Source organism: Sciurus vulgaris (genome assembly GCF_902686455.1).
Source record: "Sciurus vulgaris genome assembly, chromosome: 14".
Lineage (NCBI taxonomy): Eukaryota > Metazoa > Chordata > Mammalia > Rodentia > Sciuridae > Sciurus > Sciurus vulgaris.
In genome coordinates this window covers 11,133,203-11,161,137 of record NC_136475.1, presented here as the reverse complement: position 1 = coordinate 11,161,137, position 27,935 = coordinate 11,133,203, and the positions used below count along the sequence as shown (strand labels likewise).

At 46.5% G+C, this 27,935-nt stretch overlaps 1 protein-coding gene across 9 annotated transcripts in view; it reads left to right on the top strand.

The window, feature by feature from the left end:
• Nucleotides 1-27,935, top strand: part of AFF3 (ALF transcription elongation factor 3) — a 565,725-nt gene that overhangs the window by 506,096 nt on the left and 31,694 nt on the right. For all 9 annotated transcript variants that reach the window (XM_079110973.1, XM_079110972.1, XM_079110971.1 and 6 more), the window contains 5 exons: nt 10,474-10,669; nt 17,031-18,128; nt 22,427-22,551; nt 25,615-25,819; nt 26,902-27,029. In XM_079110973.1, the coding sequence (XP_078967099.1) occupies nt 10,474-10,669; nt 17,031-18,128; nt 22,427-22,551; nt 25,615-25,819; nt 26,902-27,029 (1,752 nt within the window). The remainder of the gene's footprint in view (nt 1-10,473; nt 10,670-17,030; nt 18,129-22,426; nt 22,552-25,614; nt 25,820-26,901; nt 27,030-27,935) is intronic.

Below are 27,935 nucleotides of genomic sequence, written 5' to 3'. Positions count from 1 at the left end.
AAGTGGCAGTTTCTGTCATCTTTATCTTTCCCTAAGGGCAGCGGAAGGTTTCTGGGATACACACAGTGCTGCATTAAGTCTTCTTCACGGCCTGACTCCCTTCCCCAGGCCTTTCCCTGGCTGAGAGTCAGTGAACTGTGCCGCCTGCCTGACCTCCTGGTGTTTTCCATGTCACCTTCTAAGAGGGCCAAGGCCCCTTACCAGATGGAGCCACTGGTCCCCGAAACTTTCAAGGACGCTAAGCCATATCCTCTTCTGTTTATTTTGGGACCTCAGTATAATGTCGTCTTCTAGCGAGCAGCAATCAAAATCCCTATCTGACCAGAGAAGGATTTGAAAATCACAACCACCACCTACTTAGAAAATAAAGGAAATAAAAACTCAGCCTAATAAAGATGATGGTGTGTAGCCATTGGTATATTCAGAGGCAAAATGATAGCCCCAGTGCTTGCGTTAGTAATAAAAGTAGCTGAAATCAGTCTTCGACTCCAGAAGTTTGTAAAAGTATTATGAAATAATCTGGAAAATAGAAGTTAAAATTCACTTTTAAAATGGACAAATACCAATGAATAAATTGTAGAAAAGAATTGTCATTCTAAAAGGCTCTAAGATTAGATGGTTTTACTGATTATAAGTTCTTTTGAACTTTCTAGAAATAGTCAAACTCTTACACTAAACTTTCCCAGAACACTATGAAAAGGTAAAAATACTCTCCAGTGTATTCTTTTAAGCTAAAAGCACTGTGTTACAAAACATGTCAAAGAGCTCCCTCTGCTGGGCATGGTGGTACACACCTGTAATCTCAGCAGCTCGGGAGGCTAAGGCAGGAGGATCATGAGTTCAAAGCCAGCCTCAGCAACATAGTGAGACCCTAAGCAACTCAGTGAGACCCTGTCTTTAAATAAAACAAAAAAAGGGCTGGGGAAGTGGCTCAGTGATTAAATGCCCCTGTGTTCAATCCCTGGTACCAAAAAAAAAAATCTTCCTCCCAAAAGTAAAAACTATAAATATCAATATAAAATAAAGATTATAAATATTTATATAAATATTATAATATAAATATTATATAAATATAATATAAATATAAATATATATCAAGACCATCCCTAACTCCTTAAGGAAATACTAGCAGGCTACATTTGATAATACAGTGGTAGAGTCAGCTTCCAAATTCAAGTGGACTTAGAGAGGGGAACATATACCCTATTAGTGAAAAAAAAAAAAAAAAAAAACTTTGAAAATACAGAAGTCTAAAAACTATTTAATCCTCATAATTTCATCATCCAAAAAAATATCCACAGTTGATATGTGAGGGTATAGCATTCTAGGGTCTTTTTTTTTTCCATACCTATATTTTTACATAATCGCCATCATTCTGCTTTGTAGCCAAAAGACTGGCAGAGAAAGACCCCACCCGCACACCCTGTGAGTTCAGATTAGGTAGACTTATTTAGCAAAGGACATAGAAACGCAGCTGAGGCAAAGACAGGTGTACCAGCACAGATGCCTGTCCGGGGCTCTGACCCAATCCTGAGCAAAACCTAGAGTCAGCAAAGTCCTCTCCTCCCCCCGGGGAAGAAATGACATCAAGACTTGGGTATTCCTAACAGATTCCTGTTTGCAGCTAGCTGGCATCTGGAAAGCTCATTCCCCCACAAGCCTGCTGAGATAATTTTTCACTCTGAACATAGCATTTCATGTACCCCACCTTCCATCCTTAATATGCTTATGACCTATTTCCTTTGAATGGTTTTGTTCACAGGACCATAGGCATCCTTGGTGGCATGTCCTTTCCAGCTTTGGTACACATCCTTTTAAAATCTGAGCTTGCTTCCCATTATGAGAAGTTTTTAACTGAATGAATAAATGTGGAATTTGACCTGGTGATGAAATAGGGATTGTAGGACAGACGCAGCTAGCTGTTTCATTCATCAGCTTTTGATAGGCTTCACCAGAGCTGGAGGCTGGGATGATTGACAGAGGGTTCCTTTCCCCTTGCTAAATATCAAGTGGGTGGTTCCTTTTCTGGGATAAAATGGTGTGCTTCTCTCTATTCCTCCTGCTGAGGACAGCTGAAATCTGTGGCCACTACATGTCAAACAAGCATAAGAAGACAGGAAAGTAGAGAAAAGGCAGATTAGCTCTGGACTCCAGGCCTGAGGAAGAACACGTGACGAGTTTCTGGGTTTTCTGCTTATCTCAAATAGCTTCAAGTAGATGCTCGATAAGTCAGAGATCTGGCAACAAGCACAGATGAAAAGGAACCCCAGGAAGTCCAGATTTCTCTAGCCAACGGACTGGGAAACCCGTATCTTAGCAAGAAGAAAACCCTAAGCCATTACCAGCGTATTCCAGACAATCACCATAGAAAAATAGAGCAGCCAGCCCATCAGGAAGGGCCAAGTGGGGGTCCAGACTCCCACCTCTGCTCAGTTGTGAAGAGACACCCCCCCACCAGCTGCTGCTGGCATGGTACTAGTAGGAACCTGATAAAACAGGCAATGGTTCGTGTTTTTCGTCCAAAGTCTCGTAATTCCCAAAATGTTCTAAATACAATAGAAATCACTCCTTATACCAAGAACCTGGAAAATCTCAATTTGAATGAGAAAGGACCATCAACAGATGCCAACACTGAAATGACACAGATGTTAGAATTACCTGACACTGCGTTTCAAGCCGTCATCATGGAATGCTCCAGTAAGCCATAAAGAATGTGCATAAAACAAAGGAAAAATGGTCTCAGTGAAGCAGTAGAAGGTATAAAGAAGAGCCAAAGGGAAAAATCCAGTCACTGAAATTTTAAAACTTCAGTAGATGAGCTCAATAGCAGAATGAGAAAACAGAGTAAAGAATCAGTGAAATGGAAGACAGAACAATAGACAGTAGACATGGCCCAAGATGAACATCAGAGAAAAAATAGGCTGGGGAGGAGGAGAGGACAGAGCCTCAGGGACCTATAAGACAACAGAGCTGATGTTTGTATCAGAGTCTCAGAAGAAGAGAAAGAGCATGAGGCTGAAAAAAATCATTTAGAAAGTTTCCAAAGTGACACTGAGTGAAAAATTTGCCAAAGTTTACAAAACACATGAAGATATAGATTCAAAAAAAGCTGAATGAGCCCCAAACAAGATACATCCAAAGAGATCCATGCCAAGACATCTCATAATCAAACTTCTGAAAATAAGAGGCAAATAAAAAGTCCTGGGGCTGGGGTTGTAGCTCAGCGCTGGAGCAGCAGCCTGCCACGTTTGAGGCCCTGGGTTCCATCCCCTGAAAACCATGAGAGACGGACACCACCACACATGAGGGGTCCAGCAATTGGAATGACACAGTATTCAGAAACCATAGAGGCTAGAAGGAAGGAGCACATCCCCTGTCCAGTGCTGAAAGAGAAGAATTGTCAGCCCCAATTCTCTTTCCCATGAAGTCCTTCAGGAACGAAAGGCCAGTAAAGACCTGAGATGAAGAGAAACCAAGAGCCTTTGTCACCACAGATCCACCCTAGAGGAATGACTAATGGAAGGTCTTGAAACAGAGAGGGAGTAATAATGATGGTGGAAACAACAAGAGGGAAAGAGCAACAGAATGAGTAAAAATAAGGGTAATTAATACAATAAACGTTCCTTCTTGGAAGCATCATTTGCTGTGGTTCTTGGTGTATGCAGAAGAAATACTTAAGATGATTAGGGAAGTAAGTCTTCTATACTCCACCCAAATTAGTAAGATGGAAACCCCACTCTACTAAATTATGCAAAATGTAACATCTAAATAAAAGTTAAAAATCTATATAGAGAGATAAACTCAAAAACACTCTAAGTAAATTCAAAATAAAATCCTAAAATACGTTCTAAGGAACAGGAAGGAAGGAAAAATACAAAACAGAAGGATCAAACAGATAAACATAATATAAACTGTCACCCCGGTATTGTGGCACATACCCATAAATCCCAGGTATTTGGAAAGCCGAGGTAGGTGGATCACAGGTTCAAGGCCAGCCTAGGGAAGACAGTAGACCCAAGTCTCAAAAATAATCAGTTAATGAATTAAATGTCAGATTTAAGTTCTGAACATATGGATAAGTACATTAAATGTAAAAGGCCTAAATTCATTAATTAGAACATATTTTGAAAAAGGGTATTAAAAATATGTAATCCAATTATATGTTATCTATATGATCAATTCAGATATGGCAATACAAGTCGATTAAAAGCAAATGGATAGAAAAGATATACACTGAAAACATTAGTCAAAAGAAAGCATGGATGTAACTGGAAGTCCTTATATTAAATGAAATAAGCCAGGTTCAGAAAGACAGTGCATGATCTCAATCATGGAATATAAAAAAGTTGATCTCATAGAAGTCAAAAGTATAATGGTGATTTCCAGAAGCTGAAACTTAGTGAGAGAGGGGATGGGGAAAGGTTGGATAATGGGTACCAAGTTATAGATGAGAGGTAGACATTCTGGTGTGCTATTATACCATAGGGTGAACATAGGTGAGGGTATGTACTAAGGATATGTACTTTTTAACAGTCATTAGGAAGAATGTTTTTGCCATAAAGAAATGATAATTGTTTGAGGATACAGGCATGTTTATCCTGATTGCAACATGACACAACGGATAACATATATGGAAATATCACATGATACCCCATCAATATACCCAAGTTCTATGTATCGGTTAAATTTATTAAAAGTTTTAAAAGAAATACTGAAGTCAAAAAAGGAAAGAAAGGAGTGGCCATATTAGTATCAGATCAAGTCAACTTAAGAGCAGAGGAAGTTGCCAGGGACTGAGCAGGATGCTACCTAGTGCTAAATGACTCAAGTCCCCAGGGAAACGTAGCACCGTGAGGTGAGCACACCTCCTCTGCTCAGTGCTGTGACTGTCTTGATGTACTCTGCCACAGCAGGGCCAGCTGACCCCAGACTGAAACCATGGGCCAAAATGAGTCTTCCACCCCTTAAGTTGATTATCTCAGGTATTTTGTCACAGTGACCGAAAGCTGGCAAGCACACATTGGAATTTGGGACCTTATGTGGAAAATCAAAATATTTTATAAAACTGAGGTCGTCCCCACATGGTAGACTGATTATAGGCATGGAGGAGAAGTGTTAGACACAAAAATGTGCTCCAGTTTGGCAGTGTCCCCACTGGGGAGCAAAAGGTTCACTCCTATGTATCATCAAATGTATTTTTGATACTGGACACCTCATTCACTTATGTAACTTGCTTGGCCCCAGGAGGTGGACCATTCTCAAACTGTTGTATAGAGGGTAGCTTTCTAAAGTCAGTGCTGTTTTATGAAATCCCACGCATCCCCAAGACAAGAGGGGGAAAAAATGCGTATATGTACAGATTCTTTGGGGCCCTTTCATAGTATACCAAAATCCATTGATTTACACACTATCTTAAGAGTCATCTTTTTTTAATCAACATTTATCAAGAATCTATTTAGGCCAGACTCTCTACTAGCACTGGAGATACATTGCATGGACAGATCAGATGATTCCTCTCCTTAAAGGTTTATACTAACAAAATGAGAAATGTACCAGAGGAATTCAAAGGGAAAACAATGCCGGTTATGTCTGGGGAATTGAAAACGTTTGGCAGAAGATGTTATCATTGTCCTTTGGTCTTGGAGAGTGAGTAAGAGATAACCGCAGCCAAAAGAAGAAAGGGAGAAAGGACTTTCTAACACAAAAAAATAGCATGTGTGAAGCCCTCCTGGTTCTACAAGATGTAAGCTGTCAATATCATGGGAAATATATGACCGCCAAGGGTCAGGATGGACCTGTCGAAGTGTAGCTGGAGAGCTGATCGAGGCCATACCATGAAGAGCTTCAAAAGCCACATTTATGGAGAAATTGCTTCTGGAGACATCAGAGCAAGCAGACACATTCACTATAAAACCAAAACCTAAGCTTCTCTGCATTGGCTGGCAGGTGGGGTCTGCGTAAGCCGAGAGAGCCTGTTCCAGTGTGAGCAGCCAGCCAAGGCAGGGAATGCCCACCAGTATCAGCTCTGAGGGTCACATCCAGCAACACCTGAGTCTTCTCCACTAACATCGAGTAGTATGTTGCAGCTCTGATGATGTTCGTGTCCTCCAGGGCTGCAGCAGACTCAATAGCAGAAACAGAATCCTGCAGGGCGAGAGGGGACCCGGTAACCGGTTGCCGCTTGATCGTGTTAGTCTAGGGGTTTATATAACTATTGGGTTGACACTATTGGTACAGATTTATACTAATCAGGTTTTGGGAAAGTGCCAACACGACTGGTCCAATTCTATACTAATTAGGTCTTGGAAAGTATCACTGCTGTGTTTAGCCCTTGGGTAAACTCCCTGCAATCTCCATTTGGGTTTGCCCCACACTTGGCATTTTTCTCATCACTGATGGGGCCATGTTTCACCCTGGCTCACCTGGGCCCCAGTATGACAGGATCCACCCGGCTGTGGCCCACATTCACTGTGCACACCAGCCCACTCAAGCTGCCACTCTGCCCCTTGGGGACAAAGGCTTGGATTCAGAACCAACAGGCATTTCAGTATTGCTTTCTGGAAGATAACCTATCCCCAGTGAACCTGTTCAAGCCAACTTTTATCATTTTTACTTCTAATGCAGTCATGGTCTTAGGTCACCTGATGTCGGTAGAGATGGGACACTGTGGCCAGGGAACTGATGGCGGTTTGGAAATCGAGCACTTGTTGAGTTCTTACAGTGAGAAGGAGCAAAATCTTACTCTTTGGGTAATACCAATGAATGCCCATGGAATGCCGGTGCTCAGCTGGGCAGCTTGGCATCCCCACAGTGGATTAGGCAGAGAGCTCGTCTCTAAGTCACTTGTCAGCTAAAAGCTTGTGGATAAACATCCAAAGACCCCACAATACATTTGGCAGGCAGGAGCACCCTCCACTGTGAGATCCAGGATTTATCATGTCGATTCCAGATCTTTTCTTTTATGGTCTGTAAAAGAAAACCTAGCCCGGGCCAGATTCTGAAAAGAACGTGTCATTTCAGCCAAAGGAAGGGAAATGACAAGCACATGGTTTAGAAGAAATCTGGACCAATCCCAAAGGTGCTTTTCAGCCCCAGCCACTCACAAAACCAGCAGAGAACAGTTCATGAAATAAGAATGCATAAAGTAAACAAACCGTCCACAATGGAACCGTGCTTAAATTATAGCAGATGAAACTCAGAGTGCATTTAAAAAACACATTCTCCGATAGGGGGAAAAAAGGGGCTTAAACTAAAAGAGTACAAGAGATGCCTTTTTGAAAGGTGGGGCTCCTTTCTAAAGACTCATTAGCTCAGTGATCGATTCTTTTCCCCTTCGTTTTTCTCAACCAGTAATCATATGTGCACGTCTGTCAGGGTTGACAAGCGCTGTGCTAAGCTTTGGTGACACAAGGACTTTTAGTCCATGATCAGGGACATTCTCTAGAGTCAGTGGCACAGTGTTCATGCACTTGGTCCAAGAGCTTGGCAGAAAGTATCCCAAAAATCATTCAAAGTTGTGTCCTCATGTCAACCAGGCTGTGTCATCATTTCAGGAAAAGTTCCACCGAGTTAATTTTTTTAAGTCTCTTCAGTTTGTAAACATGAGGGCCGGTTGGCTTGCTAGCATGTTCAGTTTGCAATTTTAAATATCTAAAGCCTCACATTAAATTCTAACCTGCAGAGATGACCACCCTGGCCTCCTGGTCCTCATCCTGCCTCACTGCTGCAGCTACCCCAGCAGCTGCGTGCACTCGGGGCAAGAGCAGGCATGATACTGCGGCCAGGATGATCGGCTGTCCCCAAGGACCCATGCTGGACCCGTTGGCAGAGGTGCCTCCATGGATGCGGAGGTAGAGGGGTAGATCTCCTGATCTCACGACCGGCCAGCAGAGTTCTTCCCATATATGAAATCCCACAGGCAGTTTGGACGGATTGCATATTGCTGTTGTACCACAGTGAAGTTGAAAAATCTTATGTCAAGCACTCATCATAAATCAGGAACTGACTCTATTCAGTCCTGATCCCAGAGGCACTGTGAGCCTCTCAACCCTTAGAATCAAAGCATGAAGGAAAATCTAAATTCTTGGCTCGTTCCGTTGTTTTAAAAACAAATAATAGCCGTGCCAGTAAAACTGTCATTTTAAGTCAGTTTCCTAATTTAAGGAAGAAAAACAAGAAGTGTAAGGCTTTTCTGCCAATCTCACTCAGATGGGAGATTCTGTCTCCGCAGGCTGGTGTGTCTGATTACTAAGGATAGCAGTCATGACCAGAAGGCAATGTGGTAGCTGTTTAACGGACATTCTCCCCGAAATTAAAATGCTGCTTTTCATTAGATATCCATTCACTCCATGGTGGCAGCCACAAGGCGTCCCCTGCCCCTGGCTGTCTCTGCTGCACACACAAAGGCCAGGCACACACAGCCAGCTCCAGGTGCTTTTTCATTGTGTGAATTCAAGCAGGTAGAACATAAGATCAAGGCCACTGACCATCATTTTATAAAGCCAGTCAAATGTTCTCTGTTCATCTTAATGTCCTGGTCTTCAGCAGATGTCATTCCAGAGTGTGGCAGGGAGACGAATCTCTTCCGTCCCTATCGGTCCCCACCATCCTTTCCACAAGGAAGTCTTTGGGCCATGTGTTATTTTGCTTTTGGTTTTTTGTGTTTTCCTCTCCGTGTTTTGTGGGCCCACCAACAGACCATCAATGAGGATCCCAGATGTTCACGTTTGGCTGGGATCCAGTGTTGTGTTTTGTGTATAACTCCATTGATAGTAGCCATCTCCATTCATTCAGCCAACAGGAAGATAGATTTTCATTCTTATAAAAAGAAAGAAATGGCACCATCCCTCAAGTACCAACTGCCCCTTCCCCTCTTCAGTCTCAAGATCCTCGGTTCCTCCCTCAAAACCAGACACAGACAACAGGCCAGTAAAGAAGACCCTGCCGCTCAGGCAGGGCATGAGCCTGCAGATGTGATGCAATGAAAAATTGGGGCAGATGTGGGTATGGACCGGGACATTGGTAGGAAGAGATGAAAATCACAAGGAAGGTTACGTTCAAGGGCCAGTTTCCCCAACCCTGCCGTGCAAAAAGGTGCTTTTATTGTCAGATTTCCTCCGAGATCATCTCTTGTATTGTGGTTTATCTAGAGAAGCACAGGCTCCAGTGCGGATCGCCCTCCTCCCCTACCCCACTCTCAGGATTTATGAGTCTCTCCTCGGGCTGAGCATCTGTCAGATTTAAGGGATGGGTGAGAAGGGCCTTTCCCTTCTCCAGGCTGCTTTGCACTTGAGGCCTTAAACCCTAATGAACTCAGCCCCCGCCTTCACTGCTGCCCTGTCCTGTTGATGCAGTGGGCACAGTGGGAGGCAGAAAGCAGATTTTTTTTTTTTTTTTTTTTTTTTTTTTTTCTGACTCAGCATGAAAAGGTGATCTGCATTTTCTGGGTTTAACCTCAAAAGAACACATTCAGGTGTGTTTCAGTTCAGTTAATAAAAGTCGTGGAAGATGTTGAATGTTATGTAAGTACTGAAATTTTCTTCGATTTGAACACTCTTTGGGTGGATGTGTGCCATTTGAATTTCGGTGGTTCATTTATTACCATTGGAAAGTGTTGACTGACTTTTTTTTTTTCCCTGTTGTCTTTGAGTCCGTAAGGACTTTGTGGCAAATTTCAGCATGGAGATGTATGCCTAGTGTAAATTTGAAATGCTGTTTCTATGAGCCACTTTAGGATTGAATTTTAAAGTCTGGATGGATAAAAGTGTGTCCACGAGGGACCTTCACTTGTTTAGTAAAGGACTCGGAGAAGGTTGCTGTGCATCTACCATGCCAGCCTCCTGAACCACTGCAGTGCTGAGCTCTGGGCAGTAAAAGGAGGGAATCAGATGTTTAATTTTGGGCTGGAGTTGTGGCTCAGTGGTAGACCGCTTGCCTGGCATGTGGGAGGCCCTGGGTTCCATTCTCAATGGTGCGTATGAACAAATAAATAAAACAAAGGTCCATTGACAACTAAAAAATATTTTTAAAAAAAGATGTTTAATTTTGACGGTCCCCAGATCTCCAGAACCTTCCAGCAGCAGGCCATGAGAACTCATAGCAGAGCACTGTACCCTCCTTTACAGTCCAAATTCTTCACCTCTTTCCTCTGGGGAAAAATAAAGCGGTCATTTTTTCACCCTTTGCAAACATTTCCAGCGTTTGGGACCTTCCTGCATGTAAGTGGCTGAAATCGGGGTGCACGTGGACAGCAGCAACGGTATCCCACCTTCCTTGTGAAGCGCCCACACCGACAACCCGTGCCCAGCTGCCAAGGGCATGGCTTCCCCCTCGGGGAAAGCCGAGTCCGTCCGGTGGGCGGCCCTGCACCGCGCCTCCGCTGTCCTGGGCTGGGTGGCAGCCTGCTGCTGTTTTCCTGTTTGCTCACTTGGCTTTCCTTCCCTTTCCTTCCCGGGGGGCCCGCCGGGCTGGCAGCGCCGTGGTGCAGCAGACCAACTGCAGAACCTCCGTGCCTTCCAGCAAGGGCGGCAGCAGCAGCGGCAGCAGCAGCAGCAGCAGCGGCTCCTCCAGCGACTCCGAGAGCAGCTCGGGATCCGACTCGGAGACAGAGAGCAGCTCCAGCGAGGGCGAGGGCGAGGGGAGCAAGCCCCCGCACTTCTCCAGCCCCGAGGTAAGCGCGCCCGGCTGCCGCCTCCCTGCGCCCCGTGCCCCCCGACCTCGGGCACCACAAGGATCCTGGAAGGCCTGGGGCTCCTCATTGTCCCCACCCCACAGTCCCTTTTGAAGTTCAAAGCATCGTCTTTCACTGTCCAAAACTCTCTATTTGACTTCCAGAAATTTCCAAGTATGCTGTAAACATCACCAACAGGAAATAACCTATGGATGGGGTCTCCCTGGGGGTCAGCTGAGGCAATAACCAGACAGGGAAGTTCACCACCTGGGAAGTGTGACCGCCAGTAACTCACAGGGACAGAAGGTTTATGGATTAGGCATGCTTAGAATCTTACCTTTTTGCAGTTTGTCACGGATCAGAAGAAGGAGGGCTATAAATATTAATAAAACCTTCTTAACTGTGTTTTCTTTGTGAAAATATAAAAGGAAAAATTAGCATCAACCTACAAATAATAATGAAACCTTTTACAACCATGATCAGTATCTATGGGGAAGATTTAGGTGCCTCGTATAAAAACATTATAAGGTACTAATAAAAACCATTGCTGTTTCTACTTTAAAGTGGAAAGGGGGAAATTAAATAGTAATTCAGAGCACAGAGATTCTTGGGTGAGGGCCCAGAGCAAACTTCTCAAGTCTGGGAGCCATGAGTGTAGGTTTTGTTTTCTAAAGAAGGAATAAAAGACAGTTTCTTCCCGAGTGTATAAACAGGTGACATCACTGTGGATTGTGGGTTTGATTTTTTTTACTTACCACCCTCTGTGTCATTTGAGGGGGGCCAGATTCCTAAATAGACTCTGATGTGAAACCAAAGCCACTCACACAAGCCAGGGCTTTGGGAGGGGAGCTGCCACTTCTGTACCTGTGCCTCAGGTGATCACGCTGGTCAAGTTCACAGAGGGGCTCTTACATTCACTTTGGATTTTCTTTTTCTTTTTTTTTTTTTTTTAATGCCTCCACAGTCCCCCTTTCCTCTTCAGTAACTTTCTGCTCTAAGACAGAGCTCTCCATTCATCTAGAAATAAGCCACCTCTCCAGCATTTTTTTCTGTGAAGTTCCTATTTCTCTTTCTACCCACCTACCCACCCACATAAGGTAAAGGCCCTTAGCGACGTGACCCTAGGAAAGCCATGTAGCTTATTTTAACCCTGGTTTTTTCCAGAAACTAAATTATCATTCCTTCCTCACAATTTCATTCATTCACTCCTTCCATGTTTGTTCAACCAATACTTAATGGCCATAGACACTGGGTGTGGCTCTGGAATACAGCAGTAATGTGTCACAAAATGCCCTGTCCTTATGGATCTAACATTCTACAGGGATCATTTGAAACAGAAAAATACAGTAGTTAAGAAGAATCAAGTAAAGGAAATAAGCAGGCTTTACTAAACCCTGCTTTGTGCTACAATTGGTTGAAATATTCCAGAATATTTGATATTCCAGAATATCAAATTATAAGAAATAACTCACAGGATCAATGCAAAATCCAGGGGTGAGGGCCCTGGGTGGATGATAAGGGCTGTTGTCTGTGAAGCCCTCCCTCTCCGGGCTCTTCTTTGTGACTGCACATTGAATTCATGAGCAAGCTTGAGTCTTGTTTACACACTGAGAGGAGAGTCCCAGAGTTCCTGGATTGGCTGAAACCTTGCCAAGAGCAGGACATTTATAAAGCGCTTTAAGCAGAGTCTTGCTAAGAGTCACCAAGATCGGTACTCGGCCTTGACCTCTTGGGTCGTGAAAGGGAACTGCTGCCCCTTCCAATGGCAGCTCTCAGAAGCCCTGGCAAAGGAGAGGGAGCGAGTCTTCTAGAAAGTTGAGTTCCCCAAGGCCGTACTTCCTTGCTTCTCCCAGGGCAGGGAGTGCAGAAGTTAGCCACACTAGATGTGGTTCCTTCTGGCTGGAAAGGGTGTGTTTCCTGGAGTCCAAGTAAGGTTCCCTTGCATCTCTCCCAGGGTTAATGCAGACATGCGCCCTGGAGCAGGGCAATGGGTTTGCAGGCTGATAATCGAAGCCATGGGAAGTAGCAAGATCCTGCTCCTCCTCCAGCCCCTGCTCTGCTCTGGGGGAGCTGCCCCCATTGCCTTACAAGGAATGCAGCCTGTTTCCTGAAACCCCACACATCTTTGGGGCCCCTGGTGGTCACCCCCACATTCCACTGCTCAGACCCGCTGGTGCTGCCTTGAAGCAAAACACTCTGGCCCTCCCTCCCCCTCCAGACCATCCTGACTTGGGAATAAAGAGAGGCACTTCTGGTTTTTCAAGGCACTTGTCCTCCCTCTCCATGTGCCAGAGCTTAGAACCCCTGCTGTGCTCCACTGAATTTCACAGGAGCTGTGCTTTACAGCCCTGATTGTTGAACAGCACTTCCTTTTACGTGAATCGCCATAGTGTAAGGCCACATTTGCAGACTGGGGGGAAGAGCCACTGTAAACATCTCCATGGCTGCGAATCCTCTCTGCAGAGCCTGACGTGTGCTCAGTTCTCAGCCTCATTTCTTTCGCATGAGCTTTATCTCAGGAGTTTTCCTGGCATTGTGCACCCTGCTATGCCAGGAAGAAGTTCACTGGACAGGCATATTGACCCAGGCACATGGGGGTGGGGGTGGGGATCCAGCTTGGTCAGGTCATTGTGAGTTCTGGGATAAAGTAAACCAATCGAACCCAGGTCTTTGCAGAGGGCATTAACCTGCCCTAAAAATTGCTCATGGAAACTGTAGTTTTCCCAAATGGATCTCAGCATGCAGCCTTTCCACATGGAATATATAAAGTGAAAGCATATTTTAGAAGATGCTGCCCCGGATCATTATTAAGAATCAGTGTGACTGCAGGTTTGTTCCACAAGCTTCTTGCTAATTGGTCCCCTCTAAGAGCCACAGCAGTAAGTGCTAGGAAGGACACAGAAGAAACAGACATGGTGGGGAGCTGGTGCATAGGTCAGAGAGACAAAGAACCAGGGAAGAGAGTTGTGGCTGAACCATAGAGCAGCAAGCCAGAAAGCAAATAAAAACACCAGGCAGAAACCCCGGATGGTGAGCCCAAGAGGCGGGCCACAGCCTGCACACCTGGCACGTGAATCTGAGGGCCTGGTTTTCCCTCCATTTTGCCACTTCACTCTTTGTCCTTCCACCCTCCTTGGCCACAGATGCCTCCCCCTAGAATGGAGGACAGTGCCCTCCTGCCTAATCTGTGAGGCGTTGGTCAGAACAAACAGTACAGTTCGATTGACGGCTCACTCACTGGGAACAGTCATAACAATCTGTCTTCCTGGCCTTCTGTGGATACTGCAAGGGATACAAAAGAACCAGAGGCCTGCCCTGGCCAGAAAGAAGTGTTGGACTTGGTTGAAGATTCAGGTGGAACAATATGAACATCAAAACCTGTGCTATTGAGTAGAATGGAGGGCAGCAGGCATTGTTTGGAGAGTTAGTGGTGTTTGCTCCAAAAATCAGATCTAATGCTATTATTTTACATTTCTCAAAGGAATTACTCCCCCTCGCATACACACCTTTCATTAGGCTGCACCAGAGTCTGGTCTTTAAACCTGGACAAGTACAAGTTTAGTCTTGGTGAAGCCAGGGAGTTGTGCACCTTTGGACACATCACTTAACCTCTCTGATCCTCATCTACAAATTAGGGGAGACACTATTTCTTATCTGTAAGATTAAATTAGGTAATATGTGTAAAGTGGCAGGCATATTGTGGTGTTCCAACGGGTAAAAGATGAGTGCAAGACGATGGCCCTTGGATGACCACCAGGGACTTTGGCTTTGTTCGAGAGGCAATAGGAAGTTGTCATGATCCTGGAGAAAGGGAGTGATTTAGTGATGTGTTGAAAATGGTACTTTGGACTGATTTGTCTGTGAAGTGCAGAAAAAAGGACCCTCAAATAGGTCAGGCAGCGGGACTCAGGCTAAAACTATTAAATTCTGCCCTTCACCGTTCATGCTGTCGCTAGTTTCTGTGACTCTCACCCTGTGCAGCTGCATTTGGGCTACAGACTTCCTTGTGCTCTTCCAAATGAGACGGGAGCCGTGGAAGGTTTGGAATGGGAGAGAACAGCCTTCAGCTCAGCAGAGGGCAGCGCTGGTGTGCTCAGCCCCAAGTATGCGAGCCCTCGCCCAGTACGTGCCCCCTTGTGCAAGGTGGTGCCAGCCCATTTGTCTAGGGAAACTGAGGCACAGCTTTAAAAGGCATTGACTCTCCAGTGGTCACATAAGGAGAAAAAATGGGGATGGAGAGAGAGAAATTAAGAAGCCATGGATTTTTGCCACCAAATTAGCTTCTAGGCCTTCTCTGCTAATCTGAGGGAAGGTGAGGGTGTCCGTTGACAAAGAAGCCATTGTGCATCCCTCTGTCTTGCTTTCTCTGACTACAAGAAGGCTCTTTAGGAGACCCTTTATCCCTTCCTCTAGAGGAGAAGCCAAAATAAAATGAGAATGTATATAACAGCTCAGAGGTGCAAAAAAGGTACAGGTTGAACATCCCCAGTCTGAAATCTGAAATGCTCCAAAATCCAAAACTTTGAGAACTGACATGAGGCCACAAATGGAAATACTGATACATTTTTCCATATACATAATTATTAAAGATTTTATATAAAATTACCTTCAAGTTACAATACATAAGGTGTTATGAAACATAAATGGATTTTGTTTTGGGAAATGGCTCCCATCCCTAAACATTACGGATGTGCAAATATTCCAAAATCCAAATTCCAAAACCCTTCTGATCCCAAGCATTTTGGATATGGGGGCTCAACCAGTATATCTTTGTTCTTTTGCATCTTGCTTTGGAGCCCTGGTTCTCTTGGTGGCATGAAAATAATTAAAGACCCCCCGTCCGGGCCTTAAAACCCACGTTCTATCCTCACAGCCCCTACTCCGGCCTCCACTGAACTTTTCTTGTCCCTTCATGTCACTGGATGTCCCCGTGCTGGTTTTCCCTGAAATGTAATCAGTCTCACATGTTAGGCGCAACTAGCAGAATGTCCACAGTCCCTGCTAGAGCTCTGGTTGGCCAATCTCCACACTGTGTGGCCAATTTCTCCTGGTTCCAGGCCCTTCTGGCCCATCAGAAGCTTCCCATGTCCCTGAGTTGCCTCCACCCTGACTCTTCCAGGCTCAGCTAGGACCCTGTTGTCTCACCCATCTCAGATCTGTGGCCACACCCAGAGCCCCAAGTGCTGTTCTTAATTGTTCAAAACAACAGATTTTCACATATCAAAGGAAACTTTTGAAATTTATTATTTTAAAAGCAAATTTTTCTCCCCTGATGGAACCTGACTAACTCTAGATTTTAATGGAACAAGTTTAAATGAGGGTATAATCTCAGTGGTAGAGTGCTTGCCAAATAGGCATAGGCCCCTGAGTTCAGTCCCAGCACCGGGGGAAAATGTTGAGCAGTATCTTCATACTCTAGACTGGTATCTGTTCTCCCCCTTGAAACAACAGATACAGCAGATTCAGGGATGGGGAGGCCATATGGAAGGAACAATACTTCACCTTGACCCTCAAAACATTCTCCCATTTCACCTCTAGTCTCCACCTGAAAATACTCTGCAGAAGTTCGACCCTTCTCAATACACCTGTTTTCTACTATAGTCTCCATGCTGCATAAGTGGACTTTTCTTTGGAGTTAACATTTACTCCCTGTAAGAGCTTGGTTCTGAACCCTTTTTAACATTCCTTTGAAACAGGAGAGTTCTCTACTGCTAGATGAGCCATCTTCCCAAAGTTAATGCTCCTACTGCTAAAAAACTATGCCTCAACTTGCCTTTCACAGGAATTATATATTCATTCTTTTTGGGATCCTGTGTATCTTGATTTTTCCTAAAGGCTTTGGTCTTGCCAAAAAATGGGTGCTTTAATGCCCAGGGTCTCTGAATTGTTATTCCCCACTTAAGTTTCTATCTCAAGCAGGTAGGTAAGTAGGTAGGTAGATAGATAGATAGATAGATAGATAGATAGATAGATAGATAGATAGATAGATAGATAGATAGATAGATAGATAGATAGATAGATCCCTGAATTGTTATTCCCCACTTGAGTTTCTATCTCAAGCAGATAGATAGACAAACAAGTGATTGAAATGGTTTCCACTGAGGCACGGAGCTGGTCCCTTATTTTTTCAAGCAGACTCCAATCTGCTGTGCAGACATTTAAGTGCCAAGGACCAGCGAGAGCAGCACCACCATCCAGGCACCCGAGGGCCAAAGGGCTGCCGCAGGCCCCATGCACTCGCAGCCCGCCGGTTTCCTGCATAACCACCCAGAGGAGCAGAGTGGAGATCAAACCAGCCAGGCCCCTTTTGGGTGAACCTGTAATAAAAGATGTCTTGTTTGCCGCGGGTTTTCTCTTTCAGGCCGAACCGGCATCCTCTAACAAGTGGCAGCTGGACAAATGGCTCAACAAAGTGAATCCCCACAAGCCTCCTATTCTGATCCAAAACGAAAACCATGGGCCGGAGAGCAATCAGTACTACACCCCGGTGAAAGATGAAGCGCAGGACTGCGGGAAGCTTCCCGACCTTTGCCAGACCGGCCTGCGGGAGAAGGAGCTCAAGAGTGCCTGCAAGGAGGAGCAGCGGCCAAGGACAGCGAACAAGGCCCCGGGCAGCAAAGGGGTGAAGCAGAAGTCCCCGCCTGCGGCCGTGGCCGTGGCCGTGACCGCCGCCGCCCCGCCGCCCTCAGTGCCAGGCGCCCCGGCAGAGAGCGCGCCCGTGCCCGCCCGGAGATCGGCGGGCAAGAAGCCCACCAGGCGCACCGAGAGGACCTCGGCCGGGGACGGCGCCAACTGCCACCGGCCCGAGGAGCCCGCGGCCGCGGACGCGCTGGGGGCCGGCGCGGTGGTGCCCCCGGAGCCCGCCAAAAGCAGGCCCTGCGGCAACAGCAGAACGAGCCACCGCAAGGAGCTGCGCTCCTCGGTGACCTGCGAGAAGCGGCGCACGAGGGGTCTGAGCAGGATCGTCCCCAAGTCCAAGGAATTTATCGAGACAGAGTCGTCATCCTCCTCCTCCTCCTCGGACTCGGACCTGGAGTCGGAGCAGGAGGAGTACCCTCTGTCCAAAGGCCAGGCCGCGGCCACCGCCTCCTCTGGGAGTGACCAGAGACTCAAGGAGGCGGCCAACAGCACCAGCAGTGGCAGCGGCCCGCGCGCCCCCGTAGGCTCCATCAACGCCCGGACCACCAGTGACATCGCCAAGGAGCTGGAGGAGCAGTTCTACACACTGGTGCCCTTCGGCAGGAACGAACTTCTCTCCCCCCTGAAGGACAGCGATGAGGTCAGATCGCTCTGGGTCAAAATTGACCTGACCCTCCTATCCAGGATCCCAGAACACCTGCCCCAGGAGCCCGGAGTCTTGAGCGCTCCCGCGGCCAAGGACGCGGAAAGCGCCCCGCCCAGCCACGCTTTGGACACGCCCACCGAAAAGGCTTTGCCAAAATCCAAGAGGAAACGCAAGGTAGGCCTGGGACAAAGGGGTGTCTGAAGAGGAGGGGACCTTCCTTTAATTTGTGGGCAAGGGGTAGAGCACAGGTGGGCTGCTGGCCGGGACTGTAGGTGGCAGCAGGAGTTCTGTGGGACGTTATGCAAGACACTGTGTGAAGTACTGGACGTTTATAATCTCATGTGAATCCTGACACAGCCTTCAACAGCAAGTACTGTTACTGTTCCCGTTTTATAGTTGTAGGTAATTACGCCCCGTCCCAATGCATGTGGCAGTGGTGATAGGCAGGTACTAGTGTGCGCAGACACACGTGGGGCGGTGTGAAAGTCGAAAGTGTGGAGAGCCCCATTCTTTGCTGGGAGGGATGGGATGACCTTGATGGAGGGTCACTCCTCTACCCTGTAGAAGCCAGGTGCCTTATGGAGTTAAGGCTGACCGGGCTGTAAGGTGATTTGCTGAAGTCCAAGCTTCCTACCAGCCTGTGGCAGGAGAGGCAGCAGCTGTTATTCCAGGAGCATTAATGGGGAGGGCTCCATGGTGGAGAGGGGCTCGGAGAGCTACGAGGAGGGTCTTTGGAGTAAGCAGAGGTGGAGGGAACGGGTGGCACCAGAAGAGATGAACAGGCAAGGCATCATGGGAGGGAGGAGGGCTGGGGGCAGCCCCTGGCAGCAGACACCAAAAGCTGGGGGAAAGCTTCATCACGAACGGAAAGCCAAGTTCCGGAATTTTCATCCCTTCCCGTTGCCATATCTTCAAAAGTAATTTAAACCACAGTGAAAAACACAGTAAGTAACAGAGATCACAAATACTCACAGACAGTTCCAAATTTAGTACAAAGTTGTTACCAACAAGAGTTAATATGCACATATGTCCCCAAGAGGGACGCTGTTAAAGCACCTTGTACTGTTTAATTATTTATCCTTACAACTGTATGAGGCAAATATTATTGTTATGCCCGTTTTACAGGCGAGAAAACTGAGTTCAGGAAACTTAAAGTGACTTGCCTGAAGGTATGTAGATCCAGGGACAAAGCCAAGAATAAACCCAAGCAACTGTCTGGCTCCAGAGTCTCACAATAGAAGTCAGCCTGAGGTTCATGTAGTATTTTCCAGTTTCCAAAAGGGCATTCTGTCTATCAATAGAATAAGAGAACTAAACACATGGGTTTTATAGCTGTTTCCAGTCCCTAATTAAGAGGGTCTAGGGAGTAAGGTTATTGCCTTTTCCTGGCCAGAATAAAGGTATTCCTCACTTTCAAAGTTGTACTGAAAATGGAGACAACCTCCTTATTATAATCACCTCCGTGACCTGCAAAGGACACCCATCAGCAGGAAAATTTATCACAAAGTGCTGAAGAATGTGTGTCTTCACATGGGCACATTAAATAACGTCCCTATAAAGCAGAATTTAACCCCTTGCAGGAAAGTTCCTGAAAAGAAATATCTTCAAAAGGCAGCTACTTACCTTTGCTAAAATCAAAGACAATTTATCAAGAGATCCCAGCATGATTTCCATCTGCCATTGGCATTACCCTTCAGAGCCGGCCTGTTGGTATCCACCTTTGCTCTAAGAGTGCTCACATGTAGTGAAAGTATGTGCATGTGGACACCAGGCTGACCTGACCGCAGACCCCATCTTTGACATTTTTCTCCTCCAGAGCCAGCTCCATGGACGTCACCGCAGTGAAGCAGCCATACAGGGTACCATGGAGTTGAATGTTGTGGCTGCCATCTTGAAATTCTTCATTTTATCTTTGAGTTTGGGTCTCGTTAGTGATGGATCATGTGTGGAGGTCCCTCTTCCTACCTGTTCCTGCAGGAAGAGTTCTGCCTGCTTTGCAGCCTTCTCCTTCTCTGGGTCTCAGGCCAGGGACCACTCAACCCACCCCATAGTGCTCAGATGTAGTCACAGGAAGGGTCCCCATCTTGCTCAGCCTCAATCCAGGTAGAGAGGTGATCCACAAAGAAGGTTGCACCCCCTGGGGTGGCCTGCTCACCGTGGGTCAGGCGGTTGGTGCCTAATTGGACTTTGTCACCCATGCCAGCACAACAGATAGGTGCCATGATTGGTGGAAGAGGGGACCCCACACGGGTGGGCCACATGCAAGGGCTAGTCCCAGGGCAGTCCCAGCTCTTGAAAGTCTCCACACAACCCCAGGACTCCCAGGACTCCCCACATGCAGAGGAGCACAGCATGAAATCACAAATATATACCACCATGGCAGGTCAGGGTGGGAGACTGTGAAGTGCTTTCTGTTTGAGTACTTGATGAAGTTTGGTGGGGTTGTTTTTGGTTTTTTTGTTTGTTTGTTTGTTTGTTTGTTTGTTTGTTTTGTTTTGTTTTTTTGGTACTGGGGATTGGACCCAGGGCCACTTAACCACTGAGCCACCTCCCCAGCAGCCCTTTTTAATTTTTGAGACAGGATTTCACTAAGCTGCTTAGGGTCTCACCAGGTTGCTGAGGCTGGCTTTGAACTTGGGAGTCCTCAGCCTCCCAAGACCCTGGAACTACAGGCGTGTGCCACTGTACCCTGCATGAAGTCACTCTTTGCCTGCTTTTTGGCCCAGAATTTTCATTTTGCACTGGACCCCCAAAAGTATGTGGTTAGCCCTCACCTCCTGGGTGACCTTAACCAGCTGACCTTATCTTCTCTGTACTTCAGTTTCTTCACCATAAAACGATATCAGGTTCATGTAGGACATTTATAACAACACAATTCCATTAGCTCATTTCTTCCCTGCTCCTCGTTCCTTGTTTCCCCTGGACACCCTGCCTTCCTTATTGCTTGTTGGCAGTTTTTTTTGTTGAATCAATCAATTGATTAATCACCTAGGAATCAGTGTGATTATTACCTCTGAGATTGATGGATAAATGGACATGCAGATGGAAATAAATATATAAGAAATATGCAGAAGTACATGTTCATAAACCTGTAGATGGAAAATAGGTACAACTGTATAGGCATGCATTGAGTGTACAGAGAGAGGTGCAGAAAGACATGCATATAAAGTCCATAATATTCTGTATTTAAATAGCTGTGGTATCTGTGGCCTTTTTTAAATTTTAACTTGCAAAATTTTATTTACCACTAAGCCTGACACCAGCTTTGCTCACACAACCTAATGAATCTTCGGTAAGTAATGACACTGAAAGGGCCTGTTAGTAGTGTTCTTTGCTCAGCGTCCTGGGCTGTTAAGATCCCAATACTGGGTGCTGGAGTGGAACCCATAGACCTGGCTGTCGAGGTGCTGGGTCTCGCCTTGCTGAAGCCCTGGAGGACCAAGGACTCAGAGCTTTGGTTTGGGCCCTCGGTGGGGCCACTATTACAATGTGAGGAGCTGACACCCATGTGACAGAAGCCACACAGTCCCAGCTAGAGAGAAAAGGTCCCGGGTGCTCTCTCAGGTGCTGGCACTTGTCTCCTGGAAAATACCACAGACAGCCCTGAAGATCCCACTGTGGCCCGGGCCCCTGCCGTCTCCTTGGAAGTGGTCCTTGTGAGGACTGCCTTTATGTTGCCCTCTGACACACATTTAAAGTTAAACCCAATCATGGCAATAAGTGTCCAGTTCAAATCCTGTATTATGAAAAGGTACTTTACGATGTCAAGGACTGCCGGGTGAGGTGGTGCAGGCCTGTCATCTAGCGGCTCAGGAGGCAGAGACAGGAGGATCGCAGGTTCAAAGCCAGCCTCCGCATCAGCAAGACCCTAAGCAACTCAGCGAGACCCTGTCTCTAAATAAAATACAACAAAGGGCTGGGGATGTGGCTCAGTGGTCAAGGGCCCTGAGTTCAATCCCCGGTACCCCCCACCCCTACAAATCAAAAAAATAAAAAAAGATGTCACGGGCTGGGAGTTGTGGACCAGAATCAAGGCACCAAGAGGCAGCCACCTCTGCTGTCATCCACAGAAGGTGTGACGTTGAAGGTAGAAAGGTGCAGGCTCACCACCACCTTACCCCAGTAAGCCTGAGACTGCGCTTTTTGTACCTTATCCTGATGCCTCCAAAGGCCAGGGTGAGCAATGCTGAGGCCTGGGAAAACCAACCCTGAGCAACTTGCAACATTAGAAATGTCCCCTCTCAAATTGTGATCATGATGCCCCGCCCCCTTCCTCCCAATAGGCGGTTGGTAGGAAACCCGTACAGACTTCCCCCTCATTCACTGGGCTGGAAGACACGCCCAGGCATTGCTGCTCAGGCTGTCTCTGAGCAAAACCCCCAGGAGGCCTTGCTTTTTGGAAATAAGTGTCTTGGAGCACATTACGACCCCTGAAATCCAAAGCTGGCTGGCTTTTGCTTGTTTCCACCCAGTGTGACAACGAAGATGACTACAGGGAGATGAAGAAGGTCCCGGGAGAGAAAGAGGGCTCTGTGCGGCTGGCCACCTCCACCAACAGCACTCTGTCTGCAAACCACTGCAGCGCGAGCATCAGCAGGTAAGGGCCTTCCCTTGGAGCGAGGTGCCAGCCAGGGAGGCCTCTGGGTCTGAAAGGCAGGTGCCACGTGGAGGGAGAATCGTGTTTTGATATGTTCCCTGGCCTGAGTCTTCAGACTTGCTTCCCTTGGTTGACCCATTTTGTGATGATGCTCACCACACTCCCGATAGCCAGGTCAGGCCCTCTTTTTGGGACCAAGACCAGTGACTAGGTACACACAGCTCTGTGATCCCCAAACACATCTCTTCTCCCAGAAATGTAACCAACTGAATTTTCAAACCAGTGTTTTAATGGTAGCTACTAAAGTGATTGAAGAAAATTAAGGGAACATTAAGGGTAGCTTAGGGATCAGAGAATGTTAAACCTATTACAAGGATGAGGAATGGGATCTCGGGGTGATGCCCCCTAAAGGCCTTGATGTAGACTGAAATCGTGCAATTCAAAAGGATCTGTGCCTCCGAGGTCAAATAGCTCCCCAAGCGTCTCCTTTGAAGGGGTTCCACATGGACCCACCATGCACCCAAACCCCTCTGTGATGAATGGCTCTTCAGCAAGGCAAGGTCCCAAATGTTTCTCTGTGAGCCCGTCGCTCGCTCATCATTCATCACAGAAAATTCTTTCCATTTAGAAACACCTCTACTGACACCCCTCACTCTCCCTGACTGTCCGCATAGGGGTTTTAAGGGGAGATTAATGTCTCAGCACAACACATAAAAATGTAAACCAAAAGGTTGGGGAAAGATATAAAGCAACACTAAAACTTGGAGAGGAGATCGGGGAGCCAGGGCATGGACGTGCAGGCCCTCTGCGTGTTCAGCTCCCCCTGGGGAGGCAGGCCAGGAGGCTGAAGGAGGGCTGGCTCCAACCCTCTGTGTGGAGAGGGTGGCATCCCCCAGTACTGTGAACATGAATGGGGGAACTGCGACCCCAACTTACTGTTTCAGTATGTGACATGCACTTCTTTGTTCATGCATTAAACAACCTTCCTAGCTGAGCGAGTGGCGACTCTAATTGCCAGGTAGCGTTGGGTGTAAACCATGATTAAGGACGCCTGTGGCAACCGCAGTGGGCCGTGGCAGTATCCGTGATGTGTGGTTCCTACCTGTGACCCAAGGCAGGCATTGCTGATAGGACTCCAGTGTACCCATCCCTCTGGTTCCTTTCCCTTGCTTGTAATTAAAGGAAACATTCCATTTCAGAGAGAGGCTAGTGAAAATGCAGATGTACCTTTTTGCCATCCAAGTTTATGAACCTCAAGTTAAAAACTCTTGCAGTTGCAACTTTGCCCAAGAGGGCCTCCAGCTCTGATAGTCCTCCTGTCAAGTCACGCCCCCACGCGTATGAGATTTCCAAGAGTACTTATGGGAAGGGTGGTCTCTATACCTCTGTACCTACTGTCACGTTTTACCAGTGCAGTAAAATAGTCCCAGAGAGACGGTGATCGCCTGTCTCAAAGAGGAGCTCCAGAGAGAGTTTCTTTGATCAACTAGAATGTACAAATGTGTAATAGTGAACAATCACATGCCCATGACGATGTGTAGTGTCATAATCTGATTTTCCACACACACTAAAAATCATGACGTATGTAAAATAAAAGATACCCAGAAATGTCTTTTCCCCTCACGTGTCAAGAAGTTAGTGCACTCAGCTCTTCACATCCGTCAACACCAGCGTCTTCACCATCACTAGAGGAGCTACTTTGGAGTCACCTGAAGCAGTTTTCTCGAACACATCTCCTCCTGCTTTCTGATTTGTGAGACAACACCACCGTGGAACCAGAACCAGAGATTCTGTCTCCATGCCTGTCTATTTATAGAACATTACGCCCATCTATTTATAGGACATTAAGAATCGTGGCCTTGTCATTTGTTCTACAGGCCTGTGTAATTTCTCCACCATCACCACCAGCTAAGGAAATTGCTTTTGAAGTGACTTTAATGGCTTGTTTGCAATGATAACCAGCAGGTGCAATTAAGAGTTCATGACCCCAGGAATAATGACTAAATCTTCATTAAATGGCATTACCCATTTTTGTAAACTGACTCTATAACCATCTTAAATTAACAGTGACTTGAGTTTATTTCTGGCTGATATATCTGCCCGCAAACAATACATTTTTTCCCCACAGTAATGGAGAGATTCCTAAAACCATAATATCCATTGCAGATGCTTAAATATAAGTGAATCCTGCTTCTCTGATGATTGATTGTGGAGAATATTATATTCAAGAATAGACAATCATTTTGAAGGTAAAATAAGGAGCTAGGAATCAGAAGTTGTAATTTCTAATAACAGTTTCTCTGTTCTGTTTACTCTGATCAATGCCTGGGTAACTGGGAAGTTCAACAGTAGAGTGTTGGCATCCTGCTCTGCAGATTGCCCCATGATTCTGTTATTTTCTATCTAATAATGAGTACAAGCTCAGATGTTGGCAAAAGTCCTTTTAGAAATGGAGAACTCATTTATCATTGTTGATTGACTATCCCATTACTTACTACTTAAGCTTATTAGGGGAAAAAATCATTAATTATTTTGAGATCCTTGGATGAAAAGCTTGGAACATGGAATTCCATATTATTATTCTTGGTCACTCCTTTTGATGCTAACTCCAGAATTACTGTTCATCCTGATAGAGTAAAGAAACAATGAACTGGGCATGGTGGTGCATACCTGTATTCCCACGACTTGGGAGGCTGAGGCAGGAGGATCATGAGTTCAAATCCAGCCTCAGTAAAAGTGAGGCCCTAAGCAGCTCAGTGAGACCCTGTCTCTAAATAAAATACAAAATAGGGCTGGGGATGTGGCTCAGTAGTCAAGTGCCCCTGAGTTCAATCCCCAGTACCCCCAACCACAAAAAAAAGAAAGAAACAATGAGTGAGATCTGCTCTCATTTTTTTGGGTCCTATGGCCATAAGGTTGCTCCTGATATAATAATCACCAATAAACTTCTTCCTACCTGCTGGTCTTAAACGGGAGGTCTGTTCATGTGTAAAAACTTCCCTTTCCCTGTGCTGACTATGTGACTTTCCATTACTGTAACTTTTTTTTTTTTTTTTTCCCCAGCTTGGCCATACCAATCAATAAAAATGAAAAAATGCTCCGGTCACCCATCTCACCTCTCTCTGATGCATCTAAACACAAATATTCCAGCGAGGACTTGACTTCTTCCGGCCGATCTCATGGCAACGCCATGTTCACTTCTGCCTCTTCCAACAAAAAGCCTAAGGCCACTGACAGCCAACTGCAGTCACATGCCGGAGACCTCACGGTGGGTGGATGCCCTTCCTTTCCCAAGTAGAATCCAATGCAGTGGTGCATCCGCCACACCCTCTGTCCCTAGCTCAGCATCTCCACGCCTGTGGGAGGTTCCTCAGAGATCCCTGAAGGAAGCTTCTGGGGAGAGCTGGCTGAGGGGCGGGCCCCGTCAGCCTTCCTCACACAGGACAGAAGAGAGATCCACGCAAAGGGAAATGACAGGTCTCCTCTGTTTACGAAGCCTCCTGGCAGGATCTCAGACCCCAGGTGGTAGTACCATCCTGGGCAGAGCCATTTAGGAGTTTTGAAGGAACCAACCTGAGTATGGGGACAACTTCCTTATCCCTTGGCAGAATTAAATCTGAGACTGAGACTATCAGAATCTGCAGGTCTTACAATCCACCCTGATGGGCCAGTGTTGCAGCCACAGTGGGGGACACCCAGAACCACCCCCTTCCAGTGGTCTCAGGAGTGATACCAGCCCCTCCCTGGAGAGGAGCAGGGGCTCATGGATAAATGTGGGTGCACAGTCCCACCTCCGGACTCAGCCGCAGGGTGATCTTGGCCTACCGTTCCATCTTTCAGAGCCCACTTCTTTATCTGCAAAATGGCAGTGATAAGATCTAAAAGGGGTGACTTTCTCTTAAGACCCCAGCCCCTCTGGGCCCCTGTGCAGCTAACACCCCAGGTGAGCTCTTCTTTATGGCCACACCGGCCTCCAACAGCTAGCTGGTGGCCCTGGGCCACTCCCAGGATGAGTTCATTTTGGTAAAAATCACCCACCGGGTATGTCTATAAAGTAGATATGAAACATGAGTGAATTTCGTGTTTGGAGTTGGGTCCCATCCCCCAGATCTCTCATTATGTATGTGCAACTATTTCAAAATCTAGGGGAAACAAATCCCAAAGCCCAAACGCTTCTGGTCCCCAGCCTGTTGAGTGAGGGATCCTCAAATCATATTTCTTTTCTTTATTGAGACAAAATAACTACCAGCTCTAAAGCACAGAGGTAGAACAAAGGATGCTCTGATGGTGGGTTGCTCTCTCAGTCAGGCAGCCCACAACTCAAAGTCTGCTGTGCTGTTTGTTGTTTAGAAAGCAGCTCACAACAGCGCCGAGAACGGTCTGCTCCACAGCAAGGCCCGGCCACAAGCAGAGCCCTGGTCCCCAGGCTCCAGCGGCCACAGAGACTGCAAGAGGCAGAAACTGGTCTTCGATGACATGTAAGTCTAGACTTCTTCCCAATATGATGGCGGGCGAGAGAAAGCAGAAGCGGGGCTTGTAGGAGCGTCATGTGCACCTCACCTACAGTGCGCCCATTTCCTCTCGCATGACTCGGTCAGGCAAAGGTCCCTTTGAAAGAGGACCTGAACTTGGAATGAAGAGACAGGAAGAGCAGCGCTAAGCGCATGTCTCCAGGAGAGGAGGAAGGATGGAAGAGAACTGAGAGGCACCTGAGACCTGGCGTTTTATGCTACCCAGTTTTATGCTACCAGGAAGAGGTGTGGTTTTGTAAGTTATGACAGCCAGATGATAATAGTAATTTACTCCTGAAAGCTTTCTTCCTCCAAGTTGCAATATCTTTTTTTTTTTTTTTTTTTTTTTTTTTACCACGGTTTGAACCCAGGGGCACTTAACTACTGAGCCACATCCCCAGCCCTTTTTGTATTTTAAATTTAGAGATAGGGTCTCACTTAGTTGCTGAGGCTGAATTTTGGACTCACGATCCTCTTGTCTCAGCCTCCCAGCTGCTGGGATGACAGGTTTGTGCCACCTCACCTGACTGCCATATTCTTTACAATGATTCTTATACAGGAAGAAATAGCCTGTCATGTGTCACCTGGACTGGCAGCTTCCATTCCCAGCATCAGTTTAAAAGTAGGAGAAGCAGCCAGATGTAGTGGTGGTGCACGACTATAATCCCAGTGGCTTGGGAGGCTGAAGCAAGAGGATGGCAAATTCAAAGCCAGCCTCAGCAATTTATTGAGGCCCTAAGCAACTTAGCGAGATCCTATCTCAAAATAAAAAATAAAATGGGCTGGGTATGTGTCTCAGTGGTTAACCACCTCTGGGTTCTATACCCAGTGGGGCAGGGGGGAGTAGGAGAAACAAGAAAGAAAGATGGATAA